The sequence below is a fragment of the Somniosus microcephalus genome, unplaced genomic scaffold, assembly GCF_052327205.1.
Source record: "Somniosus microcephalus isolate GS21.2 unplaced genomic scaffold, FLI_Smic_1.0 unresolved_chr7, whole genome shotgun sequence".
Lineage (NCBI taxonomy): Eukaryota > Metazoa > Chordata > Chondrichthyes > Squaliformes > Somniosidae > Somniosus > Somniosus microcephalus.
Genome location: NW_028225185.1, coordinates 19,053,150 through 19,067,204, shown reverse-complemented (window position 1 = coordinate 19,067,204; position 14,055 = coordinate 19,053,150). Strand labels below are relative to the sequence as shown.

The window sequence follows — 14,055 nt, the reverse complement described above, 5'->3', positions numbered from 1 at the left end:
TTTATTAGCTCTGAGGTACAGCGACTCCTGAAGGAGGGCATCATCGAGGGGAGCACCAGCCCCTGGTGTGCCCAGGTCATAGTCGTTAAGACCGGCGATAAAAACCGCCTGGTCATCAACTACAGCCAAACCATAAACCGGTACACCCAGCTGGATGCATACCCCCTTCCCCGCATATCTGATATGGTCAACCAGATTGCACAGTACCGGGTATTCTCCACCATCGACCTCAAGTCAGCCTATCACCAACTCCCTATCCGCCCTGAGGACCGCCAGTATACCGCCTTCGAGGCGAACGGCCGCCTCTACCACTTCCTTAGGGTTCCCTTCGGCGTCACCAACGGAGTCTCGGTCTTCCAAAGGGAGATGGACCGGATGGTCGACTAGAACGTGCTTCAGGCCACGTTCCCTTATCTAGATAACGCCACCATCTGCGGCCGCGACCAGCAGGACCATGATGTTAATCTGGAGAAATTCCTCCGTACGGCCCAACGGCTGAATCTCACTTACAATAAGGATAAATGTGTGTTTAATACCTCGCGCCTGGCCATCCTCGGCTGCGTAGTAGAGAACGGAGTCATTGGCCCCGACCCCGAAAGAATACGCCCCCTCATGGAGCTTCCCCTCCCCCACTGTCCAAAGGCGCTGAAGAGAACCCTGGGGCTCTTCGCTTACTATGCCCAATGGGTGCCGAATTATGCGGACAAAGCCAGACCCCTCATGAAGTCCACCTCCTTCCCCCTGACAACAGAAGCAGGCGCAGCCTTCTCCCTCATAAAAGGAGACATTGCGAAGGCCACAATGCACGCTGTGGATGAGTCCATCCCTTTCCAAGTGGAGAGCGATGCCTCCAACTTCGCCCTAGCGGCAACCCTTAACCAGGCGGGGAGACCTGTGGCCTTTTTCTCAAGGACCCTCCAGGGCCCTGAGATCCGACACTCGTCTGTCGAGAAGGAGGCCCAGGCGATTGTGGAGGCGGTACGACGCTGGAGGCATTACCTGGTAGGCAAACGATTTACCCTCCTCACCGACCAGCGTTCGGTTGCTTTTGTGTTTAATAACAAGCTGAAGGGCAAAATCAAGAACGACAAGATCTTGAGGTGGAGAATTGAGCTCTCCACCTACGATTACGATATCTTGTACCGGCCTGGTAAACTCAACGACCCCCCGGATGCTCTATCACGTAGTACTTGCGCAAACGCGCAAGTTGATAGACTACGGACCCTCCACAACGACCTCTGCCACCCCGGGGTCACCAGACTTTACCACTTCATTAAGGCCCGCAACCTGCCCTACTCCATCGAGGAGGTCAGGACCATGACCTGGAACTGCCAAACCTGTGCCGAATGCAAACCGCATTTCTATATGCCGGACAGAGCAAGCCTGATCAAGGCCACCCGCCCCTTCGAGCGCTTGAGCATCGATTTTAAGGGGCCCCTCCCGTCCGCAACACGTAATGTGTACTTCCTCAACATTATTGACGAGTACTCCCGTTTCCCCTTTGCCATCCCCTGCCCAGACATGACCAGTACCACGGTCATCAAATGCCTGAACGACCTCTTCGCCTTGTTCGGGTTCCCGAACTATATACATAGCGACCGGGGCGCATCCTTCATGAGCGAGGAACTTCGCCAGTCCCTGCTCACAAGAGGTATTGCTGCGAGCAGGACCACCAGCTACAACCCCCGGGGGAACGGCCAGGTGGAAAGAGAAAACACGACAGTTTGGAAGGCCGTCCTCTTAGCCCTAAAGTCTAAGGGCCTCCCAATCTCTCGCTGGCAGGAAGTCCCCCCGGCAGCACTCCATTCCATCCGGTCACTACTTTGCACTGCCATTAACGCCACCCCCCATGAACGAATGTTTGTTTTCCCCAGGAAGTCGACTACGGGAACCTCACTACCAACATGGCTGACTTCTCCGGGGCCCATCTTGCTGCGGAAGCACGTGAGGGCCCATAAAACGGAGCCCCTGGTCGAGAGGGTGGACCTCCTGCACGCCAACCCCCAGTACGCCTATGTGGCATACCCAGACGGGCGGGAGGACACTGTCTCCTTGCGAGACCTCGCACCCTCGGGCACCCCCGAGATACCACCGTTACCCCCCACCACTCCCCCAAATCCAGCTCCTGTAGACGGCATGCCGGAACTCCAGGAGCCTTCGTCGACCACGCAGACACCAGCATTACCATCGGATACTGCACCACCGCCGCTGCGCCGATCAGAAAGGCTTACGAGGCCTCCTGAGAGACTGACATACACGAACTGGTAGTACACTTCACCCCGCCGGACTCAATTTTAAACAAGGGGTGAATGTGGTAAACCACTGTTACCGTTCACAACCGTTCACTATTGTTACACTGTTGTTATCGATACACAAGGTTACCTCTTGCCATGCACACTGCTATACCTGGGCTTACCTCAGCTGACTCCGCCCATGGCTCCGCCTGCTTGCCCAGGTATAAAGGTGACCGCTTGGCTAGTATTCTCCCTTGTTGGAACCGATCGCCCACGAGGGTGGGCTCTGTTATTTAGCCAATAAAAACCTATAGTTACTATCTTAACTCGTCGCTTTTCATGGACTGAATTGATAGGTATATCATTCCCCACCCCAGGAAGCACCCCTACAATCGGCTACCATTCCGGGGGTGATGAACTTGCTGGGTTCAGTACCGGAACGGAGGGTGCATAAATAAGGTTTAGAAAAAATCAAGGACAACATTTTTGAAAGGAATTACATAGCACAGAAACAGGCCATTTGGCCCTACTGGTCCGTGCCGATGTTTATGCTCCACACGAGCCTCCTCCCACCCCTCCTCATCTCAACCTATCAGCATATCCTTCAACTTCATGTGTTTATCTAGCTTCCCCTTAAATGCTTCTATGATATTCGCCTCAACTACTCCTTGTGGTGGTGAGTTCCACATTCTCACCACTCTTTGGGTAAATATATTTTCCCGAGTTTTTTTTTATTAGTGACTATCTTACATTTAAGGCCCCTAAGTTTTGGACTCGCCCACAAGCAGAAACATCGTCTCTGTGTTTACCCTCGTTTTAAAACAGACGCAGAGAAGAAAAAGCGGATGCTGGAAATCTGAAATATAAACAGAAAGCGCTGGGAGCACTCAGCAGGTCAGGCAGCATCTGCGGAGAGAGAAACATTTAACGTCTCAGGTCAATGACCTTTCATCAGAACTGGAACAAGTGGGAGGTGCAACGGGTTTTAAGCAAGTACAGAGGCAGGGCTGGACAGAGGTAAAATTTCAAGGACTTTCCAAGGAGACTTGGCCGAGCGGCAGAAACAAATACAAGAAGCAAATTGCTCGAAGTTCCCTTGCAGCCATAACAGAAGTTTCTCGTCGAGGACAAGGCAGTGTTGATGAATGACCAACGCCAGTCATTGCTCAACCAGCTCCCTGCCCTCCAGCACCAGTTGCTGCCCTTCCGAGCACCGAGGGCCTCAGTAAGTTATTGCAGAGCACCAGACTAAGGAGAACCCTCCGAGCGGAGATCATTCTTGGTGTCAGAGACGAGAGACAATTCAATAAGCAATTTAAATACTTTATTTGGAAAGTGAAGTGAAAAAAAAGTCAAGATTAGATTTGTTTTTTTGGCACGATGCATCGAGACCCTTAAAGGCTGCAGAGTGTTATTTGATAACAAGAGTCTGATTCACTAGGCTTGCTGCTGATGCCAGGACCCTCTCCAGTCACACCCCCACCACCACCCCAATCTGCTGAAGGTGTTGACTCGTGGGGTCCCACGCCACAGGTACTAGTACCTATCCCCACCCCACCCCCAGTTCTTCATATGTGCACCAAGACAGCAACTATTTGGCAGCCTGCTGCTCACCCATGAGGGCCATCACAGCTGACCATTTCAGAGAGGCGAGATGATTCGTTACATCTGGGCTGTTCTGTGGCTGCATGCCTACGAATGACTGGGTTTGAGTATTACTTGGACCAGAGTGAAGACGTGCACCCACTCAGTTTTGGGCTCGATTTTAACCCACGTACCCGAGGTGAAAGGAGAGACACTGACCCAGCTCTGAGGCTGTGTTGATCTGCACTATAGCGCACGGCTCTGCAGAACACAGCTCTCTTCTACCAGTCTGCCGTGCTGATGTTTCCTTCTTTCTCTCTCTTCGACCACCCAACCTCACCTGCGGAGCTGGTCCACGAGAACTGGCTGTACCTTACCCAGATGGGCATGACTCAGGGTCGCACCATGACTGCAAATGCTGGCGGGCTATTCATAGAATTTAAGGCAACAGAAATAGGCCCAATTGGTCCATGCTGGTGTTTACGCTCCACTCGAGCCTCCTCCCACCCCTCTTCATCTCACCCCATCCTTCTATTCCTTTTCTCCCTCGTGTGTTTATCCAGCTTCCCCTGAAATGCATCTGTGCTATTCACCTCAACCACTCCCTGTGGTAGCGAGTTCCACATTCTCCCCACTCTCTGGGTAAAGAAGTTTCTCCTGAATTCCCCATTGGATTTATTAGTGACTATCGCATATTGATGGCCTCTAGTTCTGGTCTCCCCCACAAGTGGAAACATCTTCTCTACGTCTACCCTATCGAACCCCTTCATAATTTTAATAGACTTCCATTAGGTCACCCCTCGGCCTCTTTCCTAGAGAAAAGAGCCCCAGCCTGCTCAGTTTTTCCTGATGGTTATAACCTCTCAGTTCTGGCATCATCCTCGTAAAATCTTTTTTGCACCTTCTCCAGTGCCTCTATATCCTGTTTGTAATATGGAGACCAGAACTGTGCACAGTAACTCCAAGTGCGGTCTAACCAAGGTTCGATATAATTTAACATCACTTCTCTGCTTTTGAATTCTATCCCTCTAGAAATGAACCCCGGTGCTCGGTTTGCTTTTTTATGGGCTTCGTCAACCTGCGTCGCTGCTTTTAACGGTTTGTGATTCGGTACCTCCAGATCCCTTTGTTCCTCTACCCCATTTAGACTCGACTTTCCGAGGAGTAGGTGGCCTCCTTATTCCTCCTACCAAAATGCACCACCTCAGACTGATCTATATTGAATTTCATTTGCCAATTACACGCCCATTCTGCAAGTTTATTAATGGCTTCTTGTATGTTGTCGCAGTCCTCCTCTGTATTAACTACAACCTCCCAATTTGTTGTCGTCCGCAAATTTCACTTCCGATTCCAGAGTCCAAATTGTTTATGTAAATTACGAAGAGCGGTGATTCCGTCACCGTCCCTGTGGCACACTGCTTCCCACCTTCCGCCAGCCCTCAACCCCGACTCCCAGTTTTGGATCGTAGCTCGGATTCCATCGGCACTTGGCAGGGACGCACAGCACTTTCCCAGCAAGGAATCAAGACAAAAACTCCACTCTCTTCTGTCAGGGGAAACAGCAATCGACAGGGAGAGGCCTTTGGGGCATCAGGGCTGCTGTGCGATTTTCTGTGCGCTAGCCACAGTAACCATGGCAACAGATCTTTCGATTCCCTTTAACCAGAAGGCATCGATGATTTACATAAAACATACATTTCCTTATCCCCACAGTGCCAGATACACCGATTTCAAAATATTCTCCTTCAGCATCATTTAATTCCTAAAGTGCTCATTTATTTTCTCTCACCTCCCCCACCCGTCTCGTGCTGTACAGTTCCATGGTGCCGCTTCCTCGCCCTAATATCCCGCTGTGAGTTGAAGCAGGGTGCCACTTATGATAGCCGAGACAGATCACACACCCACACTTGTCCTCTCTGGCCGGGGAGCTGAGAGGGCGGTGGGGGGTGGGGACCGTGGGCTGCACTGGTTGGCAATCAGGAGCAGGGACCCCGACTGTTCCCCCAACCGTCCCCAAACATGGGGCACTGCGGCTAGCGCAGAACCCAGATTGCTTCCTCGCCTCAGATCGGCTGTTTCAGCACAGACACAGGGAACCAGAAGAGGCAAACGTCCTTCTCTAGCGCACACACCAACAGCTAGAGTCAGCTGCAGGGTATAGAACAAGGCAATAAGGTGTGCGCACACTGCGTGGGCTTAAATGGCGCTTACTTTCTCACTGCTACTATATAATTACATTAGATTGTTTCGAATCCTACACAGCTTATCCTCAAAATATTACAAGCCACAGAACACTGGGCAAAAAAGACCAATTGCAGAGCCCGGGTTAGATACAGAGTAAAGCTCCCTCTACACTGTCCCATCAAACACTCCCAGGGCAGGTACAGCACGGGTTAGATACAGAGTAAAGCTCCCTCTACACTGTCCCATCAAACACTCCCAGGGCAGGTACAGCACGGGTTAGATACAGAGTAAAGCTCCCTCTACACTGTCCCATCAAACACTCCCAGGGCAGGTACAGCACGGGTTAGATACAGAGTAAAGCTCCCTCTACACTGTCCCATCAAACACTCCCAGGGCAGGTACAACACAGATTAGGTTCAGAGTGCTTCAGTCCTTGTTTCAATAGAATTACTGTGGAGGCAGAATATTTCTTTTTCCCCCAGAGATGCTGTCTTCTTGGCTTCTCGGAGTGAGACTGGATGTGTTGAAACTGGTGGTAAGATATGGACAATTGCGTACGACAAACTCATGTCCTCCAGTTAGAGGTTCAGTGTGAACCTCCACTGAAGCAACAGGGAGCCTTTCACCCTGGCGGTGTGGGTTGGATTGGAACTCACCTCCCGGCTGTGCACTAACCCACCGACACCCTCCCCCCTCCCGCCCCCAAGCATCAGGCCCCCATTATTGCTTCGGCACTTCGAAAGCCACTCCGTATCTAGCTCCTACGCTCCAAAGCAAGTGTACTCTGCAGCCTCCAGTGCAAACATGTGGAAATTAAAATACAGCACAGCACATAGGCGGTGGAGGACACCGCTTCAGAAACAGACAGCGAGGTAGAGAGAGATCAGAAAGAGAAATATGTACAAGTGCCGTTGTTTACAGTACGCAGTGATTCCAGCAAGTATCTAGACTACAGAGAATTCAGTCGCACTCAACCGTTTTGATTTCTGTACCGTTTAAAAAAATTGATTTTCCTCGCCTCGCTGTAATCTACTTGTTGTGTGCAAGTCTAAACAGTGACTGGCAACAGGCTATTTGACTGGAGGGAGCATCGCCGCCAGTCACCTACACAAAGGCAGTTCCCAGCAGTGGGCACTGGCGAATGATGTAAAGCACGAACCCCTGGCTAGCCCCCTCCCGCCCCGCAATTCAGGCCAATTCTCGCACCCTAACTATATCCCCAGCTAACTCTGAAATCGGACCATTGTGGTCTGTGGGACTGCGCACTCCGCCAGCTCCCTGCCTGTACCCACCGAGCTATGGGGAGCTGGTCCTGTCCGACTTCCAGTAAAACAGCCCTGCAACGACCGACTCGGAGTCACTGAGGGGATGCCGCAAGGGCGTCGCCGACAATCGGCTTGCCTCGCAGTTTGGCGCCATCGACGAATGCTGCATCTGGTGGGTGGGAAAGGCTGCCGGCGGAGACAAGGAGAGCGGAGGGGTAGTCTCGGACAATCCGCTGAGCCCCAAGAACTCCGCCTTCACCGACAACACCAACAAAAGAGGAAATGCAATGGCAGGTCAGGCAGTGTCTGATAGAGGAAAGACACCAGAACGGTTCAGGCCCAGGGGAGGTGGAGGGACATTCGGCAGGAACCTTTGGGTCTGTACCCCGTTCTAGGATCCTGCAATCAATATTTATTTAGATTTTGGAATATTTTATTCCTGCCCCAGCGGGGAGGGGGTCTCGGGCCACTTGCTCAGTCTTGCGTTTCTCTATCTCAGGCTGTTGGACCAGCCCAGGTTGCTTCACTCCCTGCGCTTTTCCCCACCATGTACAGACGGGTCTCTCTGCTCAACGCCAACCCTCGACAGCTCAGTGACAATCAGTCGGTAAGCGTGCGAGGAACTGTAAAGCCCCCCGCGCCAGGTCCTGGAACGTCTTCAAGTGCTTCCGTTTCTTACGAAGGACAGAGCGCCCACCCTAAGGTGCCAGGCGTGGCTCAGTGGGTGGGTGGCACTCTCGCCTCCGAGTCAGAAGGTGGCGGGTTCGAGACTGGAGCACAAAATCCAGGCCGACGCTCCCAGTGCAGTACCGAGGGAGCGCCGCACTGTCGGAGATACCGTCATTCAAGCGAGATGTCAAACCCAGGCCCCGTCTGCCCTCTCAGGTGGATGTAAAAGATCCCACGGTCACTATCGGAAGAAGAGCAGGGGGGAGTTCTCCCCGGTGTCCTGGGGCCAATATTTATCCCTCAATCAACATCACAAAGTCCTGCAGAGGGCTTCTAAACAGAGGGACTAAATCCCATCACATCATCAAACTGGCTCAAAAGCTCTTCACACAAACAATTACTGTACTTGGGAGCACAGCAACTGTTACCGGATTGTCATTGTCAGCCAGCATTGTCGGCCAGAAAATCTGTTTGCAGTGAAGTTGGTTGAGGGAGGAAGCTTGGCACCAGGGACACCTTCTTCCAATCGGGCCACGGGATCGCAACGCCAGACCACTTAAAGTCCGATAATTCAGCACACCCGCCCAGGCACAGTGCTGGAGTGCTCGGTGATACGCTCGCGTCCTAGAATGGAGCTCGAACCCACAATTTGCTGACCCAGAGGGGAGAGTGCTACCCGACTCAGCCAAGCTGAGAACTCAGAGGGTACGATCTGCACACTGGCCCAAAGTGCAGGTCTTTTTTTTTTTTTTTTAAAAACATTTTTTTAAAACCGTAATTGCTTCAATTAAAATCCTGATCTTTTCATAAAATCGTGCCACAAATTTAGTATCACTGGCCGAGACCACAAGGTTTGTCTCTGCAGCTGTTCTAGGATCCTGCAATCAATCTTTATTGATATATTGGGATATTTTATCCCCTCACTGTGGTTAATTAACAAGCTCCGACACGGGGAAAGTGTTTTGTTACCGCTCAGAATCCTGTAATTCCACCCCCTGTGGAACTTCCTATATCAGGCAGCAGGCGTTAAAAAAAAAATCGCAGGGGTCCCGCCGCGGCAGTCACTTGCCCTGCCCGTTAAAGGGATATCCAACGTAGGGAGCCTTCTTCAATGGCTCCCTGATAATAGAGGAGCCCGACACAATGGCCCTTTTGTAATAAACCTTGTTCTGCAGCTCAAACAGCACAGGCCAGGGTGGAGGGGACGAGGAGTTAGGCCTCTAACTTAATAAAATCTTGTTTGGCACAAGGTGGGGGGGGGGGCGGATTTGCTAAACGGAGAGCCGGCAAAGAATAGACATGATTCAATCTTTAAAAAATAAAATCCTCAGTTAAAAAATAAAACTGCGGGTGCGACCCCCGAGGACAGCTGCCCTGGGTACTCACGCCCGGCTGCATCAAGACTCGATTAGGTGTCACAAAGCAAGCACGCTGTAGTGTTTACAGGAGGGGGGGGGTGTCCGAATCTCAGCCGCAGAGCTGCGTACCAGGGAGTGCCGAGACCACAGCTGAAGTTCCAATCCCTGCATGTCGGGAGGCTGCCGATATCAATGGGTCCGGCTGTTTCTGGTGGGGATTTGTCCACCAACAGCTCTTCCCAAACCTCCGGGCGCACAGGGCAAAGCAGCGAGTGAGAAACAAGTCCAAATGGAAGAGTTTTGCCTGGGCTGGATTGCCATGGCTGGTGAGGCTGCACGTGGGCCCCCTGAGCCATCGTTTGGACACCTCCCTGGTTTAGAAAGACCCCGGGAGAAGCTCGGAGTACAGACCCCGGGGAAGAAGTGGATTCCGCTACCGCCGGTAACATATCTGCCAGGGCCATTGCCAACGCCAGACCTGCAGCTCTGGGAAATATTCCCAATATTTTGTTCTGGGGCTGTGTTCGGTAGCTGCAGGTAATGGGTACTGAATGACCAAACCCAACACTAAACCTTTGGTAAAGAGCCTGATTATGTAAAGTCACACGTCAATGAGAAGTTGGTTCCAGATTCCCACTCTCCATATCCTAACAATCGAGTCACAGGTTGATTTGAAGCTAGTACAGGAAACTCTCTTTTCACCAGCACCCAACCAGAAATCTCTCAACCGGCAAAATTCAGGAGTAGGTTCAGGTAAATTTTACTTCATTAGTGACCGTGTAACTGGGGTTCCTGGACCTGTGGCCATGTAACCGGGGTTCCTGGATCTGTGGCCATGTAACCGGGGTTCCTGGACCTGTGGCCCTGTAACCGGGGTTCCTGGACCTGTGGCCCTGTAACCGGGGTTCCTGGATCTGTGGCCCTGTAACCGGGGTTCCTGGACCTGTGGCCCTGTAACCGGGGTTCCTGGACCTGTGGCCCTGTAACCGGGGTTCCTGGACCTGTGGCCATGTAACCGGGGTTCCTGGACCTGTGGCCATGTAACCGGGGTTCCTGGATCTGTGGCCCTGTAACCGGGGTTCCTGGATCTGTGGCCGTGTAACCGGGGTTCCTGCACCTGTTGCTATGCAACAGGGACGCCTGGATCTGTGGCCGTGTACAGGGCTCTCGTACCTTGGTAAGTATACCTCTCTGTAAACCGGACGTTTTGATCAACCGGCACCACGCCGGTCCCGTCGGTGCCGGATAAAAAAAAGTTTCCTGTATATATAAATAAATGCATTGGCATACTTTTTTCCCCCCGCAGGTACTCTACTATACTACTTCCTAGCGGAGGTTGCCGATCGTCTGCCCAGCAGAAGCACGGGTTTAAACCTCGGGAGGCAGGAGGAGCGTCTCTCTGTGGCCGGAGACGCAGCGAGGGAGGAGCCTTCCTCCGGCTCATTTCTTGAAGAACTTCTTGTTGAGCAGGAAGATCAGCAGGTTTACGTTGACTTTGGCTTTGTCGAACATCTTCATCACAGCCACGCCCTCGTACTGCAGCTGGAGGAGGTCCTGGGAGGGCAGGACAAAAGAGAAATCAAGCTTCCCTCGACAGCTACGCAACAACTGACATTTATACCGCGGCTTTGACGTAGTAAACCCCCCCCCCCCCACCCCCGCCAAGGCTTTTCACAGGAGCCTTATAAAACAAAATGCGGCACCGAGCCACATAAGGAGATATTAGGACAGAGCTCGGTCAAAGAGGGAGGTTTTAAGGAGCGTTTTAAAAGGAGGAGAGAGAAGCGGAGAGGTTTAGGGAGGGAATTCCAGAGCTTTTTTAAAAATTAGTTCCTGGGATGTGGGTGTTGCTGACAAGGCCGGCATTTATTGCCCGTCCCCTAGTCGCCCTTGAGAAGGTGGTGGTGAGCCGCCTTCTTGAACCGCTGCAGTCCGTGTGGTGAAGGTGCTCCCACAGTGCTGTTAGGGAGGGAGTTCCAGGATTTTGACCCAGCGACGATGAAGGAACGGCCGATATATTTCCAAGTCAGGATGGTGTGTGACTTGGAGGCGGTGGTGTTCCCATGCATCTGCTGCCCTTGTCCTTCTAGGTGGAAGAGGACGCGGGTTTGGGAGGTGCTGCCGAAGAAGCCTTGGCAAGTTGCTGCAGTGCATCTTGTAGATGGTGCACACTGCAGCCACGGTACGCCGGTGGTGGAGGGAGTGAATGTTTAAGGTGGTGGATGAGGTGCCAATCAAGCGGGCTGCTTTGTCCTGGATGGTGTCGAGCTTCTTGAGTGTTGTTGGAGCTGCACTCATCCAGGCAAGTGGAGAGTATTCCATCACACTCCTGACTTGTGCCTTGTAGATGGTGGAATGGCTTTGGGGAGTCAGGAGGTGAGACACTCGCCACAGAATACCTAGCCTCTGACCTGGTCTTGTTGCCACAGTATTTATGTGGCTGGTCCAGTTAAGTTTCTGGTCAATGGTGACCCCCAGGATGTTGATGGTGGGTGATTTGGCGATGGTAATGCTGTTGAATGTCAAGGGGCGGTGGTTAGACTCTCGCTTGTTGGAGATAGTCAATGCCTGGCACTTGTGTGGTGCGAATGTTACCTGCCACTTATCAGCCCAAGCCTGAACGTCGTCCAGGTCTTGTTGCATGCAGGCATGGACTGCTTCATTATCTGAGGAGTTGTGAATGGTGCTGAACACTGTGCAGTCATCAGCGAACATCCCCATTTCTGACCTTATGCTGGAGGGAAGGTCATTGATGAAGCAGCTGAATATGGTTGGGCCTAGGACACTACCCTGAGGAACTCCTGCAGCGATGTCCTGGGGCTGTGATGATTGACCTTCAATCACCACAACCATCTTCCTTTGCGCGAGGTAGGACTCCAGAGATCCCCCCCAACCCCCCCCCACGATTCCCATTGACTTCAGTTTTACTAGGGCTCCTTCATGCCACACTCGGTCAAATGCTGCCTTGATGTCAAGGGCAGTCACTCTCACCTCACCTCTGGAATTCAGCTCCTTTGTCCATGTTTGGACCAAGGCTGTAATGAGGCCGGGAGCCGAGTGGTCCTGGTGGAACCCAAACTGGGCATCAGTGAGCAGGTTATAGGTGAGTAAGTGCTGCTTGATAGCACTGTCGATGACACCTTCCATCACTTTGCTGATGATTGAGAGTAGACTGATGGGACGGTAATTGGCCGGATTGGATTTGTCCTGCTGCTTGTGGCCCAGGCAGCTGAAGGCACGGCTGCCAATGGTGGAGCGATTAAAACTGGGGAAGGTAGCACTGCTAAGGGGACAAAGCACACCAGGGATCGGACAGCCTCTGCTTGAGCGCCTCCAATGGCTCATTGGGTAAATGCACCAGCCATTAGGCATAAGGACCAGACGGTCCCAGGTTCGAACGGGCATCAGCCAGGGTTCCTGCCCCTGACCGCTATCCAGTGACCCGTGCGGGAAAGAGAGAGAGAGAGCGCATTGTGACAGGAGTAGGCTCGGCAGCGATGCTACCACAGTCAAATACCCCACCAACACTCACAGACGAGGTTTGCACATGAAGGCTACTTGGGTGAGAAATTAGGAGGATAATTGGTAGAGAATTTTTTTTATTTTTTTAAATCACCCTTTCCTCTCTGCCCTGGAATCGCACAGCACTGCTTCCCGACAGCCAGTTAGTGCACTCAATGAGTGGATTCCACAGGGACTGTATAATGCAGGGTGCTTTAAGTGTGGCATGCAGACAGAAGGGTACAACAGACCAGCATTTACACTGGTGGGAGTTGGGAATCAAGTGGAGTGCAGCACTTTACATTGCAGCGAGTTCCCTCGCTCACCTGTAATAAAACACTCTCAGATCCACTTCCCAGTGTTCTCCCCTCCTCTCCCGAGGGTGCACACACTCTTGCTGGGACACCATTCCACAGGCGCAGCCAACCTCCGGTAACCGTCCCCCCCCCCACCCTCAAGTGGACAATCTCCCAAGTGCAAGCTGAGAAGGCGGGTGTTGGCAGGCTGTTCAGCTTAAAGGGGAGGGCTAGCGCAGCCTGGGCTAATCCTGTCTTCACTGGATGGTGAGGAGGAGCAGGAACCCGGGACGGGTCAATTTCAACACTAAAACAACTAACACAGCATGAACCCGAACGCGTGATGACAAGGCTCGTGCGTCGGAAAGCCCCGCCCGATGAACGGTGTGCGCGTCATCCTCACCTGGTATTTGAGCTGGAACTTCTCCATGTCCACACCCATGAATCTGGCCTTCACCTCAAAGCTCCCCACCTCCTCACTCTGCACGATGTCAAAAATCACATTCTTAAACCTGGAACGAGAAAGGAGACAAGAGCCATCAAATGCAGAAGGGCCAGTCCGATGATCGCTCCAGTGAAGCGCCTGGGGACGTTTTACTACGTTAAAGGCGCTATGTAAATACAAGTAGTTGTTGTTGTAAAGAATCCCCGAAGGAATAATTACAGGGTGATCACTGCAGTGCTAGTTACCTCCCACTCGTCGACCAGTTCGGTCGCAAGTTCGAGTTAGTTGACTGGAATAATTAAACAGGCTGAGGTGCAATTACAAACTGTATATTTAAAGGGTCCCTTTATAACACAACGTGGGGATATATTTTCTGACTAACACGTGTACTACAGTCTACCGTGTGTTTACTGGTGTTGACCCATTTACGATAAGCAGCGACACGCCTGCATTAAATAGACAGGTCGAGAGGAGTTCAGTCCAAGCATGCCAAGTGCCTGCACGGGCACAGCACTGCTG

General features: G+C 52.2%; 1 protein-coding gene across 1 annotated transcript in view; it reads right to left on the bottom strand.

Moving 5' to 3' along the window:
- Positions 1-6,319: 6,319 nt before the first annotated feature.
- Positions 6,320-14,055, bottom strand: part of iqgap3 (IQ motif containing GTPase activating protein 3) — a 123,471-nt gene continuing 115,735 nt past the window's right edge. The window contains exons 37-38 of the mRNA XM_085978748.1: positions 13,495-13,603; positions 6,320-10,848 (exon numbers count right to left, since the gene is read on the bottom strand). Of these exons, the coding sequence (XP_085834874.1) occupies positions 10,735-10,848; positions 13,495-13,603 (223 nt within the window). The 3' untranslated portion in view covers positions 6,320-10,734. The remainder of the gene's footprint in view (positions 10,849-13,494; positions 13,604-14,055) is intronic.